We start from the raw sequence: 27531 nt of genomic DNA on the forward strand, positions 1-27531 counted from the left end.
GAGGGGAGGGGAGGGGAGGAAGATAAAAGGGTACTGACATCAGAAGAAATGGGTTCTTATCTGCAATTCTAAAAAAAATTTTTTTTATGTTTATTTTTGGGAGAGAGAGTGTGAGAGGGGAAGGGGCAGAGAGAGAGGGAGACAAGGAATCTGAAGTAGGCTCCAGGCTCCAAGCTGTCAGCACAGGGACGAATGTGGGGCTCAAACACAAACTGGGAGATCATGACCTGAGCCGAAGTTGGATGCCTAACTGACTGAGCCACCCAGGTGCCCCTCTTATATGTAATTCTACTGCTTATTAGCTGTGAGGCCTTTGGCACGTTACTTAACCTCTCTGATCCTGATTATCCTTATCTTTACAATAGAGACATTTCAGTAGGCCATTGACATCCTGTTGTGTTACCTCTATTAGCTACTTGATGTATAGCATATTTTAAATGGAAATCTGAAAATTCTACTCTGACATCTTCATTTGTTTTTTGGGTTTTTTGTTTGTTTGTTTTGTTTTAGATTTTAGATGCTAGAGATGGACATCAGAATTCTTTCCATCTGTTTTGCTTAATTAAACCAAAAACATGGATTAAGAAGTGGGGCACCTGGGTGGCTCAGTCGGTTAAGTGTCTGACTTTGGCTCAGGTCATGATCTCCTGGTTCACGAATTTGAGCCCCACGTTGTACATCTCAGAGCCTGGAACCTGCTTCAAATTCTGTGTCTTCCTCTCTGCCCCTCCCCAGCTGCACTTTGTCTATCTTTCTCTCAAAAATAAATAAACATTAAAAAATGTAAAAAAAAAAAAAAAGATTTGGAAGAAGGTATGAGGAAGGGAACCCATTTTCATTTGTCTTGAGAAATTCAGAGAGTCAACTTGGGAGGAGCCTTAGAATCAGGTGAACATTGTTTTATGGAATTCTATATAAAATGCAAAACAGACATAAGTCTACTTAATCTAACAAGCTTCCAAAATGCAATTTTAAGTTACTCAACTGCTAAGCAACTCATTACATGTATTTCCAGTGCAAAGTAAGGTTCTTTTCAAGGGAGATATAGTCTTTAGTTCTGCTTAAGTTAAATTCTAGGAAAATGTGTGGATGTCTCAGGTAATTATATAGACTTTCAGTTATTACAAATTAAATAGTATTTTGCTTCACACCAGAAATTAATAAACATTTCTGTTAAATTGCTTGAAGAGTTTAAAAGTCTGAGTGCAAAAGCCAATTGCTTTCTCTTTGCATTTCTCTGGTGCTCTTTAAATATTGTGTATTTAATTACATTTAATTTCACCTTACTTAACATTGTTATTTCTGGAATTATCTGGAAATTTTTAAAAAGGGCAGAATAAATCCATTGTAGTCTATAAAATGGCTTTACCTTATTATCCACTAAAGTTTTTGCTTTTGACTGCTCAGGGTCATTATGAGAAATGACAGCTTCTGAAGGGTAGTTCTACCAAATGGAGCTTTCCTCAGCAGACCTTAAAGAATACAAAATATCTTACTCTTTTTCAAACCCTGCAGATTTTTCTTATTCAACCCCACCTGGCGGAATGTACTGTTTAAAATAAGCATCTACAGAACCTCCTAGGATAGCACTGTTAGAAAAAGCAAAATTGGAGTATCTGGACTAGTGATCAGCAAGAGAAAGAAACAGAGGGCGATTTAAATATTTTTTTTATTCTTAAAAATTTTGTTTGTTTAAATTTAAGACAGAAACAGAGCATGAGTGGGAGAGGGGCAGAGAGAGAGGGAGACACAGAATCTGAAGCAGGCTCCAGGATCTGAGCTGTCAGCACAGAGCCCGACGCAGGGCTCGAACCCAGAGAAGCGAGAGATCATGACCTGAGCCAAAGTCAGATGCTTAACCGACAGGCACCCCTAAATATTTTTTTTTAATTGATATTTCCAGGTTCCTCCATTACAAACAATGATATAATAAACACTCTTTGAAGACAATAAATTTGTGGGAAATTTTCATTACCATAAATTCCTTGAAGATCCATGAGTTATGCATGTTTTATAATCTTCTAGATCAATTAAATAAGTTATTTTATGTACCTACAATGGAATGCAGCTATTAAAAAGAATGAGTTAAGTCTATAATTACTGTTTTTTTCTTTTTCTTTTGTCGTTTTTTCTTTCTTTCGGAGAGGGATTGTGAGCTGGGGACAGGGGCAGGGGAGAGAGAGAGAGAATCTTAAGCAGGCTCCATGCTCAGCACAGAGCCTGACATGTGGTTTGATCCCACAACTCTGGGATCACGACCTGAGCCAAAATGAAGAGTCAGGTGCTCAACTGACCACCCAGGCACCCCAAGTACTGATATTTTAAAATGCCCATAGTATTTTGTTAAATAAAAAAGGGGTTGCTTAGCAGTATAAAATCCCATTAACATTTATGTAGACATGTTAGTATTTCATGGAGGAAAATGTGGAAGAACTTATGTCAAACAGTGGTTGACTCATTAATCAAATTCAAAGATTACTTTTTAAATTACGAAAGCAATGCATGGATAAATACTTCTTGTAAAAATAAATTAATACAGATATACAAACACTTGTACTCAAGTGTTCAAACAGTCTTAATCCTTAAATCTCAATACTTTAAACGACCCAAAGCCTTTTCACTTGGTGAACGGATAAAGAAATTGTATATCCACAGTGGAATACCACTCAGCAGTGAAAAAGAACAAACTATTGATACACACTATAACATAGATCAATCTCAAAATCATTATGCTAGGAGAAAAAAGCCATACACAAAAGACTACATACATACTGTATGGTTTCATTTATATGAAATTTGGGGAAGGACCAGTGTTTGGCCAAGGGCTGAAGCTAAGGGAAGAGGATGAGTATAAAGGAGTATGAGGGAAATTTTGGGGGTGTTAAAAATGATTGATATGATAATGGTATTGGCTCTGCTACTGTATACATGTTTATATTCATACAATTGTACAGTTAAAATTGGTGAATTTTATTGCATGTACAAATTATATTTCAATAAAGCAAAAATGTTAAAGTACAGACTAAGCTCTCTTTTGACTACTACACCAAAACCAGGTTCCCTCACTTCTGGGAACGATCCCCTCCTCTCTCCAAACAGGATAAACAGGTAACCTCTATCACCACAACAGATTCCACTTCAAAATTCTAATTCTGCATTTACACACACACACACACACACACACACACACACACAGACACACACACACACACACACAGGGGAAATCCACACTTTTATATTGTTTCACACTGCTTAGTCATCATTTGGTATTTTCCACTAGTTGTGTCTTGGAGACCTTTTCATTAGAATATATAATTCTGTATTATTCTAACTTCTGATAGTATTACATAGTATGGCTATAACAGTGTATTCAGCCATCCCTCTATCACTCAACCATATTTGAGTGTCATGGTGTGCCAACTCCGGGGAATACAATGATATATAAAAACGGACTAGAGTCCTGCCTTCTCAGCGCTTTCAGACAAGGGTGGAGGAAAGGGAGGAAGTTTGTCAATAATATTAAGTGTGAAATCGTAACAACGAAGAGAGGCTATGATTCTTTGAGCCTGAGTAATTCATCTGGTGAGATCAATAAAATATTTTCCAAGGGAGTTAAACAGATCTGAAGGGCTGGTGATGGGGACTTAACTAAGATACAGAGGTGTAGGTAGGAGGAGCTACTAATCCTAAACTGCATAACGGTGTAGAGGAAATAATGGTGATGCGGCGAAGATTATGGGAACGTGCTTTAAAAAAAATTTTTATAGAATATATACCTTATTTGGTAATCAGGAAAACATTAATGTTATAAATATTATTTTTTTTAATGTTTATTTTTGAGAGACAGAACGAGAGGTGGGGAGGGGCAAGGAGAGAGGGAGACACAGAATCTGAAGTAGGCTCCAGGCTCTGAGCCGTCAGCACAGCTCCAACCCACAGACCGGGAGAGAGATCATGACCCGAGACAAGTCGGAAGCAAGTCGAGGCTTAACCGACTGAGCCACCTAGGTGCCCCAAGATCATAAATAGTTTTCGAAGTGAGAAGGCTTTCCACTTTCTCAAAATAAGAAATAAGCTTTCCAGGGTTCAGAGAGAGAAAAGGTACACGAAAAACAATCCTTCCTCGTTGGCTTCTCTTTAAAAAGCTGCACTAGTTGATGAAAATGTCTCAGAGCTATCTCATCTTGACATAAGATTAGGGGATGTTCATTACGACCTGGAGCGGAGAGGTCAATGCGTCTAGGCCACAGCCTCTATCTCTGCACGACAGCTTTTAACCACTTATCTCCTGGGAAAGCAGGGCCCATCTTCACTTCTCCACTAGGGGAAGTGCCTAGTGCTGCGCATGAAACGTGTACTTTCGTGGACGGGGGAGTCCCCAGCGCGCATTCAGTTTAAGAGTAGGTCGCTCAAAGGCAGGAAGAACAGGTTCACTTCCTAACCCACAATGCACAGAGCGCCTTTCCGGAAGTAAGGACAACAGCCTCCTGAAAGTATTTATCCGGGCGGAAGCGTCTCGCCTAGACTCTGATTGGAAGTGACCAGCCAGGGCATTGTGGGACTTTGTCCGTCTCCCAGTACGCATGTGCTAACTGGCGTCGCCCCGATGGTCCACGTCCGGGAGGAGACAACTGCCAGAGACTCGCGTCCCCGAAGTTGGCCAATCCCTTTCGTGCGCAGGCGCAGTGGTTCAGGCAGCACCGGAAGCGCAGGGGGTTGGGGCGGCGGTGACGCGATTCTGTCCGCGTTGGAGGGGCCGGGCCGCCGCCGGAGTAGCCGCGGCTACCGCGTGACGTGGCATAGCAAAAGCCTAAAACGCCAGAGCCGGAGCTGCCGCGCCAGTCGTCGAGCAGGTCCTCGCCCCGTTAATTCTTGCTCTGGAGCTTTGTCCGACACGCCGGCCAGTGAGCCGTGTCTATCGCCTTCTTTCTCCTTCAGCCCGTCTTCCTTCGTTCAGTTTGTCGGGAGAGTGAAAAGAGAAGGCCCGGGGACGCCCCAAAACCCCTTTTGCTCCTGCCCATCGCAAGTGCCACTACTGCCATGGGCCTCACCATCTCCTCCCTTTTCTCCCGCCTCTTCGGCAAGAAGCAGATGCGCATTTTGATGGGTGAGTGAGGGGCCGAGAACCGAGGGCAGGCTCCAGTAGGGATCGGGTAAGGCCGGGTGTGGGTGCTAGGGGCCGCCTTGGGGCCTGTTTGCCCCTCCGCCCGCGGTGGTGGGGGAGGGGCGGCGGGCTCGGGGTCAGGAGGAATTCTTAACGGGGAACAATGGGGCGAAAGGTGGGCGGTCGCCCCAGATCTGTGTAAAAGGACTGGACAGGGCCGCGGGGCAAGGTTTCTTCCTGGTGGCTGTGGTTTTCTCTACTTGATCTTACTGAAAGCTACACAAGATCGGGCGCAGATGTGGGGGAAGCGAACTCCCATCTCGCTAAGACACTGGCGAGGCCCATTCTGAGAGTGCGGTCTGGCTCGTCTCTTCTCCGGTGTGGGCAGCGGTCCGAAGTGAGGCAGAACAACTCTAGCCTTCCTCCTCCCCCTTTCTGCACCGTGTACACACTCTGCACACTCCAGTGGTATGTGAGCGAGCCGTCGCCAGGAGCCCGGAGCCGGCCGGGCCAGGAAGTGACCAGGCCCAGAGCGGTGGTCAGGGAGCACCCAAGGTTTCAGAAGAGTCCGGAGTCCTCAGCGCTCACTTCGCCAAACTTCGCGCTGGATTCCATTTCGTATTTACTTCTTTTCCTTATTAATGTCCCCTTATCTTTTGGCCATTCTCAAAAACTAAATATATTTGGTTTATGCTCTTTGGTTTTCAATTGATTTTTATCTAGCTGACTAAAGTTTAATGAAAAAAAACTTTTAAAGCTATTTTTTTTTAAGCCGGTAACAAATTTCCAGTAACTGAACATCCTGACACTCAACTTTAGGGTAGCCTTGTTAAATAACAGTTACAAAGCGGGTTTTTTTTTTTTTTTAATTGTTTGGGAAATAGGCTTTTAAAACACTGCTTTTCTGTGCCAGCTTTTCTGTTTTTAGTTATTCCAGCTGAGGGAGAAGAGGCTTGCATGTCACTTGGGTGATACGAGCAACCCCTCCCCCATATTACTGTGAGTAGTCTCTACATCACAGCTAAGCTGTGTGGGCCTGAGTAATGCCACAAGGAGCCCTCTAACTTTAAACGTTGAAACTTGTCGGTTCGTTAGATTTTCCACAGTGGGGAGGAAGTTTTATTTTCTAGTTCTACTACCATTGAAAGTTTTCCAAAGCAAGATTCAGTAATTGGAGGTGTAGGAAGGTTAAGGACATACACATTTAGTTCTTTTTTCACTTAACTGTTTGTTATTCCAGCTTCTTCACAGTTCGTGGAACAATTGTTAATAATTCATTCAGAAAGATGTCCAAATGTTTTCTCTTTAAAAGTTTTTTAGATTTCATTTTTAGAGACAATTTTTTAAAGGAGGACAGGCATATTAAGTTTTTAAGGTGGCTGAAAATTGACAGTCTGAAAAGGATCTGAAGTCATTGGGAGGACTTTGGACTGTGGTAAATGAATTTCCAGGCTGTTCCTTAAAGAAATTAGTACCTAGTTGTGTTCCTGGAAATGTACTGAGTTGGTCCTTTTACTTAAGATACATTCTAAACTAATTGCTCTTTCACATTCTAAGTTTTCTGTGATGGCTAAAAGTTTCAGAGGGAGAAGAAAGGTAGAATTATGCTCTAAGAACTTTCCTAAATTTACTATATTAGAGGAGCATTTCTCCCCCTAACCCTAAAAAATAATGACTGAAAGAAAATGAAAAAGTATTTAACTTTGCAAGGGATCGAAGTCATGATTTGGAATGAACTCATTTTATGTTAAATGTTTTATTGCTCAGGTTTCCTATACTTGTTTTGCAGTTTAGTTTTGGGATAATCAGATTTCCTTGATTAAAAACACTTCAGTCACAAGGTCAACTTTTATAGTAACTCATCAGATGAAGCATAACCTTAGAAGGATATGTGCGTGGGTAGGGAAAGAGGTGATTTGGAAGTTTGATAAATGATTTTTTTTTTTTTTTTTTGGTCTAGCTTTATGAGTGTCTGCATAAATAATCACTCTTAAGGTGAATAGGGCAGGCCCCATTCAAGTTTAAGAATTAGGAGTTAATTGGGTTTTTTTGTTGTTTGTTTTCATATTAATGTTCTCTGGCAGGTATATGGGCTTTGTTTTCCTTTATAAGGTTCACATGAAATTCATACCTTCTTGAGTAAGTGACTTTCAGACTTTATCATTTTAAAGTGTTATTGAAAGATGGTAGTAGTTAGCTCATGAGTCTGGTTTGCCAAATTACTGTTAAGTTTAAAATTTTATTCCTACACGTGTTCTCCCAGAAAGTTCAAGTAATTTTAAAAGATGTTTGAAGTTACAGCTTGTAGTTAAGTAATTAAAAACCAATACAGTGTTTCAAATGTAATGTATAGATTGACAGAAATTGTATAGTTTTTTTTTTGTTTGTTTGGGGAAATCACTCATGTGAATTATATTATTGAGCTTAAATTCAAAGATGACCAATTTCCATCTTAGATTTCTCATGTAGCCCTGCATTATCTTATTTTTAGACTGATCTCCAGTGTCTTGATCTGTGGTAAGATGTACTTTTGTAGATGACTCCCCCAAGTTTTGTTTACATTGGAAAACACTAATGTAGGTTCTATAGAGGAATCATTAATCTTGCACTCTTTGAACTTGAAAGTTTCTTGCTATTGAAAAGCTGGAAAAAATGTTGCTTTCTAAAAGATTGCTAAGTACGGTATAATTTTGTATTGCCTTATATGTGACTGTGACTGTTTTTTTTTGGGGTGGCACGAGAGGTTCCTCTATTTGCCAATTTGAAAAATGTTACTAATATTTTAAATGAGGCTTCAAGCTGAGGAGTGGCATTTCATGCTTTTTCCCTAGCATATTTTGTAAATACACTTATTGTGTGATTTTTAATGTCCTCATTCTAGAAATAACATGTCCTGGGGCACCTGGGTTGCTCATTTGGTTGAGCATCCGACTTTGGCTCAGGTCATATCTCACAGCTCATGAGTTTGAGCCCCACTTCGGGCTCTACTGGCAGCTCAGATCCTGCTTCGGATTCTGTGTCTCCCTTTCTCTCTGCCCCTCCCCTGCTCACACTCTGTCTTTCTGTCTCTCTGTCTCTCTCTCTCAAAAATAAACGTTAAAAAATAAATAAATAAAAACAACATGTCCTTTTTGTTAAATTTTAAAAATATGAGAAAAGAATAAACTGATAACTATAATTCCACCATGTCGCTGTTAACATTTATTATATTTACTTTCAGGCTTTTGAGAGGATATTTGTGTTCTCTCTTTTTGACTTAGCATATTAGCATTTTCTCAGGTCACTGGTTGAACACGTAATTATCAGGCTTAAAAAAAAAGCCCTTTTGATTAGTTATGTGATTTAAGGAACCAGTAGAAAAGGCAAAAGTCTTTGGTTTGATGCCACCAGAAGCTGATACAACAATTTTTAGATGCACCTTCTGGCATTATTGCAAATGGCTTTCAGACTGATAATTTGCTGCTAATTAACACATTGATCAAAGTGCAGATACTTCTGATGTATTGGGTAGAACTTAAGCTTATAATAATTTTCTTTTCACCTGGCAGCCTTGCTTTCAGGTTTGATGGTCAGACTTCTGAGGAATTAGATAAAATACCTTTTAAGATACAGTGTGTCCATCAGAGAAAACTAAAGGCAGGGTGGCAATATATAAATATCTTTTGAGAGCTTTGGCATATACTTCGGGGTTTTTTTTGTTTTTCTTTTAATTAAAAAGTTGAGATGCAATTCATGTAACATAAAATTTATCCCTTTAAAGTATACAATTCAGAGGTTTTACTGTATTCACAAACTTGTGTCACCACCACCAGTTTTAATTTTAGAACATTTTAATTAGCCTAGAAAGACACTCTATACCCGTTAGCAGTTACTGTTCCCCTTCTTCCCCAGTTCTTTCTGCGACCAGTCATGTACTTTTAGTTTCTATGGATTTGTGTGTCCATGATAGTTAACATAATGTTACCATACAATATATGTCCTTTAGTATCTAGCTTCTTTCACTTAGCATAATGTTTTCAAAGCTCATAGCATGTTTCAGTACTTCATTCCTTTTTATGGCTGAAGAGTAATTCCATAATATGAACATACCACATTTTGTTTATCCATTTATCATTTGATGGAAGTTTGATCGTTTCCACGTTTTGGCTCTTATGAGTAATGCTGCTGTGAATGTTTGAAAACAAGTTTTTGTATGGGCATATGATTTTAATTGTCTTGGGTTCTGTGTTAACTATATTTAACATTTTGAGGAGCTGACAAAACTTTTCCAAATCAGCTACACCATTTACATTCCCATCAGCTTTGTATGAGAGATCTAATTTCTCTATAAGACCTGTGGTATTGCATACCTGTTCTACTCCTGTGATTCTGGGGACATTTCTGAACCTTAGATGCTGTGTGTGAAAAATGGAGGATAGTTGTGAGATTTATATTATAAAAATGTATGGAATCCACCCAGTGTTGTGCTCAAAACACAGTAAGCACTGAATTTAAATTATTTTTAAATAATTGTGAAGTTGTATTTCAAGCTTTCGTGTAGAAAAGTTTCAAGATAAAAGAAAACATGAAGAAGAAATAATCCTATGTGAAATTTTACCCATCTGAAAATACACTTTTTTCATCTAAGTCTCTTTTTTCCATTTTTTTTTCCCTTAAGTAAAGATCATTGGGATCTGGCATCTTTAACTTAGAATATTTTTTGCTGCTACATTTTAGTAGACCTACTTTTTAACGATTGGTAAAGATTTTGGGGGTAGTTTTGCTGCTGTTAATACTTTGGTCAAAGTGCAGGTTCAGTTAAGGAGAACAAGTAATTCCAGTATATCTTTCAATACAGTGACTTGTTTATGGGGGTGGAAGGGAGGGAGGACATTACTGGAATGTACAGATTAGAGTCTTATCTTGGCTAGTTGAGAATTGGTTATAGTTTCATTTTGTGGAGAAATCTCATTGCCAAATATTGCCACATTAAGGAAATACATAAGAAATGACTAAAGTAGTGCAAAATTGTTAGATCAACACATTTTTGAGTAAAGAACTATACAGTGAGTTTTAAGTGGTGGTACACATTAATTTATGCATCTTTAATCTCGCAGTAGAAATTTCTTTTTAAAAACTTCTGCTTTGCATTTATTACAACACTATTATTTTGGGTGCAACTCAAAAGAAACTCTTGTGATTTAAAAATTTTGTATGTGGCTGTGAGCCATTTAACTGTTGTCTACAGTTTTTAAAGTTTTACTTATTTTGAGAGAGAGAGAGCATGGTGCAAGTTGGGGAAGGGCGGCGCCGGGGGGGGGGGGGGGGGAGGGAAAAAAAAAAAAAAGAAAAAAAAAAAAAAAAAAAAGAGAAAAAAAAAGAAAGTAAGAAAGAGACAGAGAAAGAAAGAAAGAAAGAAAGAAAGAAAGAAAGAGAATCAATCCCAAGCAGTCTCCCTACTGTCAGGACAAAGCATGATTTGGGGCTCGATCCCATGAACCTTGATATTGTGACCTGAGCTGAAACCAAGAGCTGGCCACTTAGCTGCCTGAGCCACTCAGGCACCCCACAATTTTTATTTTAAAAATAACTTGCTGAAAAAGGCTTATAGTTGCATTATTTTGTAAATACTCCTTCCCTTATTTTTTTATTAAAAATAATCATAAAAAATATATTCAAGTCTCTTAAAGCAGTCATCTTCCTGATAGATTCATTAGGAAATGTAACCAGTCCAACATATTAATAAAGGAAATCTGCTATTTGGGATTTTTTTTAAATGAAAGTAACACATGTTTATTGTGTAAAATTCTAACTGTAGAAGTAGAAGAATATTAGTTATGTACATGAGTGGGTGTAACGCTTTCATTTAAAAAAATTGGGTTACCTCTGCTTTTCTAGAACTTAAAATAGTTATATAATCATAATTTGTCTTGGGTTTCTTCCATTCATTGTATTTTTGTATTTAAATTGTTTCAGTGATGGTGTGAGGTTCAGTTTGACTGAGTTTGATTGGCATGTGCCATAGTTCTCAAACCTAGCTCATGTTCGTTTGTTCTTTCTTTTAAATAAATCTATTTTAAAATATTATTATTATTATTATTATTATTATTATTATTATTATTATTATTTTACGTTGGGCATGAAGCCCAACTTGGGACTTGAACTCATAACCCTGAGATCAAGAGTCTGATGCTTAATCACCTGAGCCACTCAGATGCTCCTCGTGTTTTTTCTAATCAGTATCTCAGTTTCACTTCTTCTGACTTGGGTTTAATCATATTTTGACTTAGTTACTTAAGGGTGAATTTTGCTTTATTTTAAAATTTGATCAAGGGGTGTCTGGGTGGCTCAGTCGGTTAAGTGTCCGACTTAAGGCTCAGGTCATGATCTAACAGCTCGTGAGTTTGATGCGAGACCGCCATCAAGCTCAGAGCCTGGACCCTGCTTTGGATTCTGTGTCTCCCTCTCTCTCTGCCCCTCCCCCACTTGTGCTATGTGTGCATGTGTGTGTGTGTCTCTCTGTTAAAAATAAACATTTAAAAGCTTTTTTTTTTTTTTAATCAAAATCACCTGAGAAGGACTCTTCCAAGAGACCGCTTTTTTGAACAAGGAACCAATCATCTTGTTCTACTCTTCATTTTCTGTATTTTTACTGAAGCTGTCAAATTTGAGGCAGTTTCTTTTGTTTCTTTGTGTATATTTTAGAATTAGGTTTCCTGATTTTTTTTTTGATACTGTCCCATACTCAAAAAACAAAACACCTCCTGGTGCCAGTGGTTTTTCTTATGCCTGTGAGTGAGGGCTTGGCTGCTCACTCTGACTAGTAAGTGTCATAGTATTTTGGAAAGAATAAACCTGAATATCTCAGTGTGAAGAAGTAGGGAACACCGTTTGATTAGAGGACACAAGATATGAAGATATAAATTGCTTGAGTGTCCAGAGAGATCTTAAAGCTACCTTTGTAGGGTACAGAGCAGAAACGGTTGTTATGGGTCACCTGGGTGGCTCAGTTGGTTGAGCGTCCAACTTTGGCTCACGTTATGTTCTTGCTCTGCTCATGCTCTGTCTCTCTGTCTCTCAAAAGTGAATAAACGTTAAAAAAAATTTTTTTTTTGAAAAAGAAACGGTTGTTACATGGGTACAGGAGGTCTGAAATTGCCTGTGGCCTTTAGGTCTGTTTTAGGTAAGTGGGGTGATTTCTTTGTTTTTTCAACTTAATAGCATTTGTTACATGTGCCAAGTCATGCTTTGATTTAAATATTTAAAAAGCATCCTTGCTTAAATCAATACTCAGTTGAACTCATTTCAAAATCTGGGATAGTGTAAATCTAGGTGGGCAAATGTGATGTCCTTGGAACAGTGATAAATTCGATGAAGCTATTAGATATTGGCCTTTCATTTGGAAGGGTTTAGCAAACAATGTAGAATATGCAGGTTTTGAGAGATTCATACTTAGAATGAACATTTAATTTGCTCATTACTATCAGTGTAATAAAGAAATATACCATCTTGTTCCAGTATGGATTTTTTTTCTTCAGAAATAAGCACATTCTTCCCTACTTGTATCTGCCTCAAAGGAGTCATTTAAAGAATTTAGACATTAGTTACATTGGAGGTGAATATGATAGGGCTATTTGGTTACCCAAATTAACCAATCTTGTGTTCTCATTTCTGTGCATTTGATGTAGGAATGGATATAAATAGGGGTAAAATTGGCCCCATCTTCCTTTGGATACTAGGGCATGGTTACATATTTTTTAAAGATAATTTTTATTCACTTTTTAATTTTTTAATTTTTTAATATTTTTAAATGTTTTTTAATGTTTATTCATTTTTTTTTTCAACGTTTATTTATTTTTTGGGACAGAGAGAGACAGAGCATGAACGGGGGAGGGGCAGAGAGAGAGGGAGACACAGAATCGGAAACAGGCTCCAGGCTCTGAGCCATCAGCCCAGAGCCCGACGCGGGGCTCGAACTCACGGATCGCGAGATCGTGACCTGGCTGAAGTCGGAAGCTTTACCGACTGCGCCACCCAGGCGCCCCAAATGTTTATTCATTTTTTTAAGAGACAGAGAGCATGAGTGGGGGAGGGGCAGAGAGAGAGAGAGAGAGGGAGACACAGAATCCAAAGCAGGCTCCAGGCTCTCAGCTGTCAGCACAGAGCCTGACGTGGGGCTTGAACCCACGAACAGTGAGATCGTGACCTGAGCTGAGGTTGGATGCTTAACTGATTGAACTGCTCACGCACCCCCATTTTTTGAATTTTTTAATTAAAAAAAAATTAAAAAAAATTTTTTTTTAACGTTTATTTATTTTTGAGACAGAGAGAGACAGAGCATGAATGGGGGAGGGTCAGAGAGAGAGGGAGACACAGAATCGGAAACAGGCTCCAGGCTCTGAGCAGTCAGCACAGAGCCTGACGCGGGGCTTGAACTCACGGACCACGAGATCATGACCTGAGCCGAAGTCGGACGCTTAACCGACTGAGCCACCCAGGCGCCCCCCCAAAAAAATTTTTTTTAGGGTGAGCATGCAAATGAGGGAACAGGGCAGAGGGAGAGAGAGAGTCCAAGTAGGACTCAATCCCCACCTCCCTGGTATCATGATCTGAGCCGATATCAAGAGTTGGATGTTTAACAGACTAAGCCACTCAGGCGCTCTTTATTCACTTGTTTTTGTGTGTTTTCTGATTCAGTTTGTGACTTGTTTTTAAAAATGAGAGTAGTTCGGGGCGCCTGGGTGGCGCAGTCGGTTAAGTGTCCGACTTCAGCCAGGTCACGATCTCGCGGTCCGGGAGTTCGAGCCCCGGGTCAGGCTCTGGGCTGATGGCTCAGAGCCTGGAGCCTGTTTCCGATTCTGTGTCTCCCTCTCTCTCTGCCCCTCCCCCGTTCATGCTCTGTCTCTCTCTGTCCCAAAAATAAATAAAACGTTGAAAAAAAAATTTTTTTTTTAAAAAAATGAGAGTAGTTCATAGAATTAATAAGAACTTGAATTGGAAAAAATCTTAGATTAAATGATTCAGTCTCTCCTTGTTTTATACCTAATTTCTCTGGTCTCAGTTTTCTAGAGTGACTTGTTTATAAAGGCAGTTAACTAGTTTGTGGCAAAGCAAATCTAGAGACTAGAGCCTGAGTCAGCCTGATACTCTTTTCTTTTCACTACTACATGTTGTCTCTCTAGGTCTAGAAAGAAAAACGGAAAGGCTTTGTGTAGCAAATGTTGCTCTTGGGGATCAGAAATGAAGTAATTTCATTTCTAACTCATTTGTGCCTTGTCCAGTTGACTTTTGCTTTCAAACTATGAATTTATTGTAGAATTAATTCTTAGTATGTGCTTTTAGTCTAAATTTAAAATCTATAATGTCTTTTTCTAGTTGGATTGGATGCTGCTGGCAAGACGACCATTCTGTATAAACTGAAGTTAGGGGAGATAGTCACCACCATTCCTACCATTGGTAAGAAAGTTTACAGATGAGTTTAATTTATATCATAGTAGTATGTTATAAAGTGAAATAGAATATGGTTTAATTTTGAAACAGTTTTTTAAGGTTTATTTTTTAGAGCAGCTTTATGTTTGCAGAAAAATTGAGAGGAGGATACAGAGATTTCCCATATACTCCCTACCCTCATGTATATATAGCTTCTCCCTTTATCAACATCACTCATTTGAGTGGTACATTTGTTATAATTGATGAACCTCATTGACACATTATAATCATCTAAAGTCCATGGTGTACCTTATGGTTAACTTTTGGTTTTTTGCATTCTGTGGGTTTGGATAAATGTCCTGTGGCATATATCTATCATTATAACTGGCTTAGATTCTTTTTAAGTTTGTTAATTATCTAGTAGGACTTTAAAAAAGCAATTCTGAGGCAATTCACAATAAAGGGGTCTATTTTCTTTATGACATTTTGCACCACTGTCTTTTTTTTCTTTGTAGGTTTTAATGTGGAAACAGTAGAATATAAGAACATTTGTTTCACGGTATGGGATGTTGGTGGTCAAGATAAAATTAGGCCTCTCTGGAGGCATTACTTCCAAAATACCCAGGTAAGGAATGCTGTACAGTTTGTATCACTTTTCTTTATATGTTTCATGCTTTAAAGTTTCTGTTATTATCTACTGTTTGACTGGGTGTTGGTGTTTACTCTGTGAGTTGCCATTCTTATCATTGCTTACGTATTCAGTGAACTCTCTCACTCATGCCTTTGAAGGCTAAATTACCCAACGTGGAAGATTTACATAGCCATCATAACAATATTTTGGAAGATTAGTTGTTGGGGGGGGATGATTTTCAAGATTAAATTAGATGTCTCATCAGTAGTTCTGTTGGTTTTGTTCTTAGTCTAGAAAGTAAGGTCTGTATAACTTATCATTATAATTTTTAATGAATAAAGGGTAATTAATATTCCTTAATTTAGCCCCATTAAGTGTTTATTAAAATACAGTAAGAAAAAAAATTAATGTAGATCTACCTTGTTGGTTTATAAGATATTTTTATATTTTCACGTAGTATATATAATGGTGGCATGGGAGAGACCTTAGTAATCCTGTAGAGTAGGAGTTCTCAAATTTGGCTACACATTAGAATTCACCTGGGGATGAATCAGTAGTGCTTCTATGTATCAGTATGTATCAGTAGTGCTTCTCAGACTTTGATGTGCATATGAATCACCTGGGTATTTACAGATCAGTTTAGTAGGGCCTGGCTAAGGCCTGATATTCTTTTTTTTTTTTTTTTTTTTTTTTTAATATTTATTTATTTTGAGAGAGCACGAGGAGGGAAGGGGCAGAGAGAGGGCGAGAGAATGAATCCCAAGTAGGCTCCATGCTGCCATCACAGAGCCTGATGCAAGGCTTGAACCCATGAATCGTGAGATCATGACCTGAGCTGAAACCAAGAGTCAGATGCTTAACTGAGCCACCCAGGTGCCCCAAAGCCTGAGATTCTGCATTTCTAGCAGGTTCTCCAGTGGTAGTACTGATGCTGTTGGTTTAGGACCTTACTTTGAAGAGTAAGGCTCTGTGACAATAAGTTTTTTCAATAGCAGCACTGTTGACATTTTGGGCTGAGTAACTATTGTTGGCTCTCTGCATCGTAGGATGTTTAGCAGCATCCCTGTCCTCTACCCACTAGGTGCCAGTAGCAAACCCTACCCCACCCAGTTGCAGCAACCAAAAATATCTTCACATATTGCAAAATATCCTCTGGGGACAAAATTACTCCCTCATGAAAATCACTACTCTAGGCTAACTCTTATATAGGAGCAAGCTGAAGCTTGGAATAACTTACCTAAGACTGGAGAAGTGGTTCTTGTTCTACATGTCTCTTTAAACTTGTTCCAACTCACTTGTGTTTTCTTTAAAAAATTTTTTTTATTTTTTACATTTATTTATTTTTGAGAGAGAGTGAGGCAGGGTGCGAGTGGAGGAGGGGCAGAGAGAGAAGGAGACAGAATCCAAAGCAGCCTCCAGGCTCTGAGAAAGTGTTCAGCACAGATCCCAATACGGGGCTTGAACCCACGAACCGTGAGATCATGACCTGAGCCAAAGTCAGACACTTAACTGACTGAGCCAGCTAGGCACCCCACTCGTGTTTTCTACCACAGGAGAAGTTTCTCATCAGTTTTTGTTTATTACCGGAGTTGATAGATAACATTTTTTTAAGTAATGTGTGATGTTACCAACACTTCATATGTGTAAGATTTGCACAGGTCAGGGGCGCCTGGGTGGCGCAGTCGGTTAAGCTTCCGACTTCAGCCAGGTCACGATCTCGCGGTCCGTGAGTTCGAGCCCCACGTCGGGCTCTGGGCTGATGGCTCAGAGCCTGGAGCCTGTTTCCGATTCTGTGTCTCCCTCTCTCTCTGCCCTTCCCCCGTTCATGCTCTGTCTCTCTCTGTCCCAAAAATAAATTAAAAACGTTGAAAAAAAAAATTAAAAAAAAAGATTTGCACAGGTCATTCTTGGTCTCCAACTCATAAAACATTGTATGCAAGTGAAGTATATTGCCACCAGGTGGCAGTGAATACCCTACATGAGGGGCTGGAACTACCAGGTTTAAGTAGTATGTCATGTCCAGTAAATAACATGCTTTTTAATTTAAAAATAAGAATGTTTCTGTTCATTAGCTGTGATTAGAAAAGTTATTTTGAGGGGCACCTGGGTGGCTCAGTTGGTTGGGCTTCTGACTGGCTCAGGTCATGATCTCGCGGTTTGTGGGTTTGAGCCCTGTGTCAGGCTCTGCACTGCTTTGGATTCTCTGTCTTCCTTTCCCTCTCCCCCTTCCCTGCTTGCTCTCTCTCTCTCTCTCTCTCCTTCTCTCAAAAATAAATAAACATTTTTTTAAAAAAGCTATTTGGTAAGAGTCACATGCTTAAAAAACTTTATTATGGAAATTGTCAAATGTATGCAAAAGTAGAGAGAATAGCATATAAACTTCCACATCTCTGTTACCCAACTTCAGTTATTAGGATATAGCCAGTATTGTTTAATCGATATTCCTCTCTTATGTAATTCACCTTTTAGATTATTGTAAAGCAAGTCATAGTCCTTTCATTTAGGAAAGATGTTTTTGAAGTAAAATTAGGGATGAAGTAAAGCTTTGCTAATTCTTAATTTGTTATTCTTGACCAAGAGTAACCCTAATCTTATTCTAGATTTGTTTACAATGCTTTGTAACTTACTTTTGAGCTCTTGAGATTAGACCCATTCCTGGCCTCTTTAGATCACCTTATAATCAAAAGTCCAAGTATTTTTTCCTTGAGAACTCATTCCTGTAGGAGAAAGTTTTATGTGTTACCTGATGTAATCTCAGCTAAGCTCTTAACACCAGCTTTTCTAGCATTCCTGGTTAGTTCTTTTAGCTATAAAATGTAAAAGAAACCGATACCATTTAATCATGCTTGTAACTTTTTTTTTTTTTTAATTTTTTTTTCAACGTTTTTATTTATTTTTGGGACAGAGAGAGACAGAGCATGAACGGGGGAGGGGCAGAGAGAGAGGGAGACACAGAATCGGAAACAGGCTCCAGGCTCTGAGCCATCAGCCCAGAGCCCGACGCGGGGCTCGAACTCACGGACCGCGAGATCGTGACCTGGCTGAAGTCGGACGCTCAACCGACTGCGCCACCCAGGCGCCCCTCTTGTAACTTTTTTAACAAGCCAGGACACAGTGTTTGTTGTAGTAAATTGCTCTTCCCTCATTTGACAATTCCAATTATTTTGCTATTCTAAATAAGTAAATACTTGCCCTTTTAGGTAGTTTTTTCTTACTGTAGCGGAACTTATCTTTAGAATCCTAGCTTTTCTACATTCTTGATTCTGGGTTGTCCCAGGAAGTGAATAACTTTGAATTTATTGCTGAAATACTTCTCTCTCCCAATAGTGTTACTTTGGGACTGATAGCATTATTTTATATTTTATTTTATTTTTAATTAGCAATTTCTTATTAGCACACTTGTGTGCAGGACACGGGGGGTGGGGAAGGCAGAGGGAGACAGAGACAGAGACAGAGAGAGAGAGAGAGAGAGAGAGAGAGAGAGAGAATCTCAAGCAGGTTCCACACCCAGTGCCTGAGGTCATAACCTGATCTGAAATCAAGAGTTGGACTCCTAACCAGCTGAGCCACCCAGGTGCCCCTACATTTTAAAAGAGAATAAAAATGGGTTGTTAGTAATCCAGATAAAATTAGATCCCTTTTGGAGGCATTGCCTCTTCCAAAGGGTAGATTCTAAAAAGGAATGGCTTTTGGGGCACCTGGGTGGCTCAGTTGGTTAAGCGTCTGACTTCAGCTCAGGTCATGATCTCACAGTTTGTGAGTTTGAGCCCCACGTCAGGCTCTGTGCTGACAGCTCAGAGCCTGGAGCCTGCTTCGGATTCTGTGTCTCCCCCTCTCTCTGCCCCCTTCCCTGCTCATGCTCTGTGTCTCTCTGTCTCTCAATAATAAATAAATGTTAAAAAAGAAATTATAAAAAAGGAATGGCTTTTGGAATAGAAGAGGAAGGAGACAACTTTTCCTAAATGCCTGTGATAAGTCAAGTACGATGCTAGATTCTTTTTGTGCCTCTATGATTACATTTAACTGGCTTATAACGTTGATGGCATTGTTTTTAAAAGAGGAGACATGTTCAAGGATTAGATAATTCATATAATAAGTAGTCTTGAGATTTGAATTGGGTTATCTTTCCATTATGCCATACTGGCTCTCATAGCACCAGAAGTATTTTCAATGGTTAGGATGTTTAAAATGATGGTTTCCAGCAGAGATAAAGGAAATGGGTTTGAAATTTGCTAGACCAAAGGAAATTGTTATTTAATGACCATAGCCTAAAATAAATATTTGGTAAACCTGGCAAGCTTAGTACTGTGGTGGTCCTGAGGGGTAAATAGAAAATAATGTAGCCCTTTGCCTTAAGTGGATTTTATGCTCTCAGTGGATTTAATCAAGTTACTGACATAAATAAGCACAAGACAGTTTGTGCTAAAGTGACAAATGATCAGAAATACTTCAATGGTTAGGGTTGTAGGGAGAATAATTTTTAAAGTAATCACTTTAGTATTAATAGGAATAGATTTTAACAAAGCTATCAAGGTAATCTGCCCTCTCTTTCTTACTCCAGTTGAAAATTTTATACTTTTCCATTTGAAAGTTTTTAGAGAAGTCTTAACTGTTCCCTTAATTCCATTTCTTTTCTAGCATGGAATTTTAATATTTGTGAATATCAATAAGAATGGTTACTATTTTTCTTTTTGTTAAGAATTTTGTGGCTTAGTGGGTTGAGTGTCCAACTTTGGCTCAGGTTATGGTTTCGCAGTTTGTGGGTTCGAGCCTGCATCAGGCTCTATGCTGTCAGCTGTCCCCCCGCACCTTCTCTGTCCATCCCTTGCTCACATGTACACTCACTCTCTCTCAAAAATAAATCAGCATTTTTTTTTTAATTTTTTTTTCAACGTTTTTAATTTATTTTTGGGACAGAGAGAGACAGAGCATGAACGGGGGAGGGGCAGAGAGAGAGGGAGACACAGAATCGGAAACAGGCTCCAGGCTCCGAGCCATCAGCCCAGAGCCTGACGCGGGGCTCGAACTCACGGACCGCGAGATCGTGACCTGGTTGAAGTCGGACGCCTAACCGACTGCGCCACCCAGGCGCCCCTAAATCAACATTTTAAAAAATAAAAAAAGAATTTCATATCTGAAGGCACCTGGCTGACTCAGTCTGTGGGACTCTTGATCTCAGGGTTGTGAGTTCAAGCCCCACATTGAGCTTAACTTAAAAAAAAAAAAAAAAGTCTTCTTATTTGATAGGTCAACAACATTATGGAGCAGAACTGATTTTTCCTGTGAAGCCTATAAAAACTGTAGGGGCACCTAAGTGGCTCAGTTGGTTAAGCATTGGATTTCAGCTCAGGTTGTGATCTCACAGTTTGTGAGTTCAGGCCTCATGTCAGTGCTGACGGCTCAGAGCCTAGAACCTGCGTGGGATTTTGTGTCTTCCTCTCTCTCTGCTCTCCCTTGCTCGTGTTCTCTCTCTCGGTCTCTCAAAAATAGACGTTAAAAAAAAAAACAAAATACTGTAGGGTGCGTCTTCCCCCTCTTATTTTTTTAAAGCACTTTGTGCTTGCCTTTGACTGAATAAGCTAATTCAGTTAGTAAATTCGTGGATCTTTAGAGTCTTTGGTTTATTCTTTTATCTTTTGTTCCCATCTATGCTTTCCTGTGTGAGGTAAGAGGGATAAAATTTATTCTTAGTGTAGTTGAAAAAAGTGATCAATTGGTTAAGAGTAAGATTTTTATTTTACTATTTTTTTGAATGTTTATTTTTGAGAGCGAACACAAGCAGGAAGGGGCAGAGAGGAAGGGGAGACACAGAATCCAAAGTAGGCTCCAGGCTCCGAGCTGTCAGTGCAGAGCCAAATTGCCGGGCTCAAACCCACGAACCATGAGATGACCTGAGCTGAAGTTAGACGCTTAACCAATTGAGCCACCCAGGGCCCCAAGATTTTTTTTTTTAAATAACATAAGTTAAAATCACAAATAGTGCTCAAATCATTTTTAGTACTTAGGGCCCTGTTCCTTTTTTTTTTTTCTATTAATAAGGAGACATTGTCTTCTTTAACGTTTAACTCAGTATGGTTTTTCTGCTTGTACTTATGTTTTATATTTAGTGTCTCCTTTAAAGTTAACTGTTAATAATTTATTTACACAATTTTTCCCCAGGGTCTTATTTTTGTGGTAGATAGTAATGATCGTGAAAGAATTCAGGAAGGAGCTGAAGAGCTGCAGAAAATGGTAAGAATATTTTTTAAATCTTTTGTTTGCAAGAAATGTTTTTCAGGGTGACAGCGGTATTGTTAGTGGATGGTACCATACTGTGATTAGATTACAGAAATGAATTTTTCTAGAAAGAACCATGCATGTAAAAGTCTCCGGCAGAGCTTTTTAAAAAACACACAGAAGAGTAGCTACTTCATTAAGTTGAGAAGAAGGCTCAGCTTTTTAGAGTGCCCCATGGGTGATATATGTCTCTGGTTGAGGATGTCTCCATTAGTCCAGTCCTTTATTTAATAGATAAAAAATCTATGGTTTTGAAACTTTTGTGATGTAAGAATCTTGGTTCAAATCCCTTATTCGCAAGGTCATTGGGTTTGGTTTTCTCTGTGCTGTTCCTGTATAACCAATACTTTGAAATGTTTTGTAATAGTAGCCATGATAAAGAATTCTACCTGAAGGTAGTAGTATTTCAGTTGATGATGGTATTTTGGCTTTGTCACGTATCAGATTGTTTTCATACACAGTTGACCTTTGAGCAGCATAGGGATTAAGGGTGCCAGCTCAGGCCCCACCCACCCATCCATATGTACAGTTGAAAATCCACATATTACTTTTGAATCCTCAAAAACTGCTGCTTTTCTGGGCTACAGTTTAGTGGTGGGAATATTGGCTCCTGAGGCCACATCTTCCCATCCCAGGTGGTAGCTCTTCCTGCCAGTCACAATGGAGAAGCAGCCTGAAGAGCAAGCGGCTGCCAAGCCCTTGGACTCCAGAGCAGGAGGCGGGGAAGGCGGGCAGCACAGGCCACCGGCGCCCAGGTGGTGCAGCCCAGGGAGCAAGGACCGCTAGACCCTTCTGCTCAGGCTGAGAGCACAGACAAAAAAACTCTTGGAATATAACTCAGTGGTTCATGTAAATGAAAAAAACAAAAACAAAACTCCAGTAGAACAAATCATGCAAGATAAGCAAATTGAAGCTAAAATTGAAGACCTGGAAAATTGCTTTTGAAATGAAAAAGCTTGTGTTAGGATGCAACTTTCGACTGCACTTAAAAAAAATCTGGAGAAAATTAACCCCAAGTGTGCTCATGGATCACATGAAACATGTACTAAAGCTAAATTAATAATGAAATCACACCAGGAATCTGGGATTTGGAGGGAAAACTGCTTGATGTTGGGAAGAAGAGATTACAATTAAAACAAGCTTCAGAAAGTAAGCTTTTGGAAATACAGACTGAAAAGAGTAATCAGAAAGATGATTTGGGACAATACGGAAAATTCAGACAAGATAAAGCCAATACAACAAAACCTACAAATTAGAGATACACATTTATTCAACATATGTTCCAAAACCTCATTTAGGGAGTAAAGCAGTTGGGCAGAGGATTTTACCTTTAAAGAGCCTGTTCTATAGCTTGAGAAGAATCACACCATGATCTAATAAGAATTCCATTGTGTCATTTTTTGTTTCAGTCTTTGATAGGTCATTTAAATAGCAAATTTGGAGTAAACATTTTTTAGTGTTTTTGGAACTCTTCTAATACCTGCAGTTTTTTGTAGCTTCACGCTATAACATGAAATCTGTTGTTTTAAATATATTTAAAGTGACTGGCATACTCTAAAAGAATCTGAAAATCTTAGGGTTGGAAGGGTCCCAAAAGACCTGTAATCCAGCTTTCTGCTGAACGTGGACCTTTTGTCTGCAATATTCCTGGCAATCCCAACTCTCAGTTGGAATGTTTCTGTGCATTTGTCCGTCAACTAAAATATTAGAAAAATTAGAAAAGGATATTCATATCTCAATTATTTTTCAACCGTCAGTTGTATTTTATTGAAATAAATCTCATTTTAGATTTATCTCACACACAAAAAAAACTTAAGTAGTAATATAGTAATAGCCTACTGTTGACCGATAACAGTTAACACATATTTCAAATATTGTATGTATCATATACTAGATTTTTACAACAGAGTAAGCTAGATAAAATTGCTAAGAAAATTATAAGAGAAAATGTGTTTACAGTAATGTACTGCAAAAAATCCATGTATAAATTGACCTACACAGTTCAAACCCAAGTTGTTCAAGGGTCAGCTGTATTTATATTGTGAAAATTTATTGAGGAATCTTGCTAGAGGCACCTTGTCATGGTTTCATGGTGTAGCCATAAAATATTTACTGAAATGAAGTCTTAATTCTCATTCATTACTTCTAAGACTGTAGTGCAGTTTGTAAAGCCATTGTGCCAATAGATGTGTAACTAAGTCACTGGTAGTTTGTCTGATGAGTTAAATATCACCCCTTCTACTCTTTTTGTAAACAGCTTTATCAAGATACAATTCACATACCATAAACTTCACTCATTTAAAATGTGTAAGTTACTGGTTTTTAGTATACAAAATTATGCAAACATTACCACAGTCTACTTTTTTAGAACATTTTCATTGACCCAGAAAGAAATTCTCTGGAACTATTCCCCATTCCTTCCCCTACTCCACCCCATACCCCCAGCCCTTAAAACCACTGATTTACTTTATATGTGTATATGCCTATTCTAGACATTCATATAAATAGAATCATACAATATGTGGTCTTTTTTAACTTTTTGTTACTTTTCACTTAGCATAAGTTTTCAGGGCTGGTCCATGTTGTGTCATGTGTCAGTACTCGTGCCTGCCAGCTTCTATATACTTTTACTTATTTACTCTTATATTATTTCCTATTGTAATATACTCTTGTGTTCTTGTATTTTTCATGATACTGCTAATACCATAATCATTGTTTTGTTGTCCTACTGGTGTATGGTCCAGCTGGCTGGAAAGGAATACAAGTCCAAAAAGAATCCTCTCCATAACTTTACTACTGAGTACCATAAGATTCTGCCGTAAATACATATTCCCATTTGTGTTTCTGGTCCTTGCCAATCCTGACTCTTAATGGATGATCATGAAAGCTGAAATAAATGATTTACTTTAATGGAGTGCAGGATGATTGGCTTGAAAAATAGTTTTGCTTTACTTGAAAGGCATATGATTATTTGCTTGGGATTTAAAAATTGAAGGATATGAAGTTTAAGTTGTTAAGCATGTATGAACTTCATGTAGTGAAATTATGTTGATGTTTAATAATGTATTTAATGTTGAATAAGTGATGTATATAGGAAGACAGTGTTTTCCCTCCTTTGTGACAATAATTGAGTTCCAGTTTGTTAGTTGTTAAACTCTCAGCTTTTATTTCCAGCTTCAGGAAGATGAGTTGCAAGATGCAGTGTTGCTGCTTTTTGCAAACAAACAGGATTTGCCAAATGCTATGGCCATCAGTGAAATGACAGATAAATTAGGTCTTCAGTCTCTTCGTAACAGAACAGTAAGTATTTGGAGATTTGTATTAACCTCCTATTAGAATTAATAGTTTAATTGTTTAAGCACGTATTCAGTTTAAATACATATTAATTGTGCCTTTTGAATAGATAATGAGCACATCATTTAAAAAAATACAGTAATATACTCTTGTTTACAGACACGAGTCCTTTCAGGCTTTTGTAAGTGGGTGTTCAATTTTAAACTACTTTAATATCTTCTCCATTTTTTAACATTTAATATTTATCCTTTAAGAATCCAAATGTTCAGATACCTTTATTTTGATTTTTATTAACTTTACCCTCAAACCATTTAGTATTGATAAATACTTTATGAGAAAATTGTACTTGATGAGAATTATATAAAGATTATTGATATTGTTAATTTTAATTTAAAATCTTTTAAATAGCTTTGCAGCAAGTATTTTGTAATTTGGTTTTCTTATTAAAACTGCAGTATTTAGCAGCCATATTTTAGATAATACTATTTTTTACTGTTTGCCTGTTAACATCAAAAGCTTGTGAACTGTAATTATGACATTAAACAAGTTTTGAATTTAAAATTATAAGAGGGGTGCCTGGGTGGCTCAGTCGGTTGAGTGTTTGACTTTGGCTCAGATCATGATCTCGTGGTTCATGGGTTCAAGCCCTGCGTTGGGTTCTGTGCTGACTGCTCAGAGCCGGAGCCTGCTTTGGATTTTATGTCTCCCTCTTTCTCTCGCCCAGCCCCCACACCCCTCGTGCTCTGTCTCTCTCTCAAAAATAAATAAACTTTAAAAAAAATTATAAGAAATGTTATACTTGTTCTCCAGTAGCTTGTTTAGGTCAGTGATTTAAATACTGGGAAAATACAATATACTGTTTTATATATAAAGATATCACAAACTGTAGTGTGACTTGTGCTTTACAAGGTTTTTACTAAGTTGTCAACAAGGTAAATACTGTGCTGTGGCAATAACTGTATAGTATGTTTGAGATGTCCCAGGATGATTTAAACAAGATAAACTGTAAATGCTACCAGTTTCCAGTGCTGTGAAGATAATAATTTATGCCTTTTCCCAGCCTTCTAGGTTTCTGGGTGTTTGATATTGAAATAAAAATTGGTAGCATTGTATACTTGCATTGAACTTGCAATATTAAAGCGAAGTCTTTATTGTAAGGTAGAATAAAACTAGTCAGTAAAGAAAAGTATTAAAAATAAACTATCCTTCAAGGTAATGAAATTGCTTTCTAGATCTTTTTCTTGCTCTTTGTTAGCTTTTCATGGTATTTCATGGAGTTACTGAGATATAATTCATTACCAGTTTAAAAAGTGGAACTTTTTAGAATACATGAGACTACATACAGATAGTGAAGTTATCTGAAAAGCCTGCCTCTATCAGCAGCTCCTACTTTTTTCAAAATTTTGCTTTCTGTACTTTGAACTTAGTTTTATGGGAAACAAGGGTTATTAGGACCTGGTGGGTACTTAGTTACTAATCTTCCTATGAATGTTCTTTTCGGATTAAGGACTAGATCATTGATTAAATCTAATAATGAATCAGTAGGAGTAGATTTAAATGTGGCAAGAGTTTGTGAGAAGCATGTATTAGAACACTCCTAATCAATATAGTTAGTGAGACCATTATAAAATTAAACATTTGTAAGATGCAAACTTTAATGTATTTTTGCCATTATTCCTTTAGTTTTATATATTAATTTTTTTCATTTACTTTTTTCCTATACATTTATGGTAACTGCTGACTAAATAATACCTTGGGCATTTGGGAGGAAGTATTCAATTTTCTGATTAAGAAATTTTAAAGACTGTGGTTATATATAGTATTCTGTTAATCACGTATTTTTTGTTCTTTCTTTACAGTGGTATGTTCAAGCCACTTGTGCTACACAAGGAACTGGTCTGTATGAGGGACTTGACTGGCTGTCAAATGAGCTTTCAAAACGTTAAATGAAACTGGATATCTAACCAAGGACACATTTGATAGAATTGGTCTAGGCTTGTTACAACAAAATTAGTTTGCATCTTGGTTATTAAACAGTATCTGGGACTGGTTTGGGCAGAATATTACAGCGTTTAAACTTATTTTGTTGCCAATTATTGTTTGCCAAGTATAATATTGCTATTAAGCAATATGCTTGGTTTTAAAGAAATTCTCCTTAACTTGGGAAAAAAAGTGTCCTCTTTTAATTTTATTTCTCTTAAGCCTAAATGCCTGGACATAGCTATTGTGACACCTTTAAATAAATCCGTTTTGAATGTTTTTTGAGCCCACAAGAAATAACGTTTTAAAGTTATCCCCTTGCTACTTTACTGATACCTTTATCATTCCTGGGACAGTCTGCTGATTTAAAAAAATGTAGCATTCCATTTGTATTTATTTTTCTCCCTTGCCAAAAAGATTTTCTAATCCTGCTTGTACCAGCCAGGGAAATGCTCCAAAACACTATTCAGATCTCTTGCACTGAGGACCTTCTATTTTCTCCCCATTATTGAATCCTGGCTTTTCATCAGCCAAGCTTACCTTAGTGTGGTTTGGATTTGATAGCTAATTAGTTCTGTGCTGGTTGCAAAGAGTTCATATTGAGATGATTTTTTAATACCCAGCAGATTGTCTTCCTTTATATTGTATCTTTTTTATGTTGCATGTTGCTTTTTGGTATCAGCCTGACTCTTTGCCCAGTATATGATAGTTCTGCTGATGTTTTATTGTTTATTGGTGAACATATCTTCATTAAGAGTTTTTGGAAAACTCATCAAACTCAGTAAGTTTTCTTCATAACCCATTTGGAATTCTTCCTAATAAAATGATAAAAATATGT

General features: G+C 38.0%; 1 protein-coding gene and 1 pseudogene across 1 annotated transcript; both read left to right on the top strand.

The window, feature by feature from the left end:
* The first annotated feature begins 4734 nt into the window (after window positions 1-4734).
* ARF4 (ARF GTPase 4) lies at window positions 4735-27531 on the top strand. Its single transcript, XM_040454699.1, has 6 exons — window positions 4735-5107; window positions 14459-14539; window positions 15028-15137; window positions 21303-21374; window positions 24594-24719; window positions 26573-27531. Exons 1-6 carry the CDS (start codon window positions 5041-5043, stop codon window positions 26657-26659), a joined length of 543 nt encoding a protein of 180 aa, XP_040310633.1. The 5' UTR covers window positions 4735-5040; the 3' UTR covers window positions 26660-27531.
* On the top strand, window positions 21382-23158 carry LOC121016812 (centromere protein H-like; annotated as a pseudogene).

Source organism: Herpailurus yagouaroundi, unplaced genomic scaffold (assembly GCF_014898765.1).
Source record: "Herpailurus yagouaroundi ecotype Mexico unplaced genomic scaffold, PumYag 213, whole genome shotgun sequence".
Lineage (NCBI taxonomy): Eukaryota > Metazoa > Chordata > Mammalia > Carnivora > Felidae > Herpailurus > Herpailurus yagouaroundi.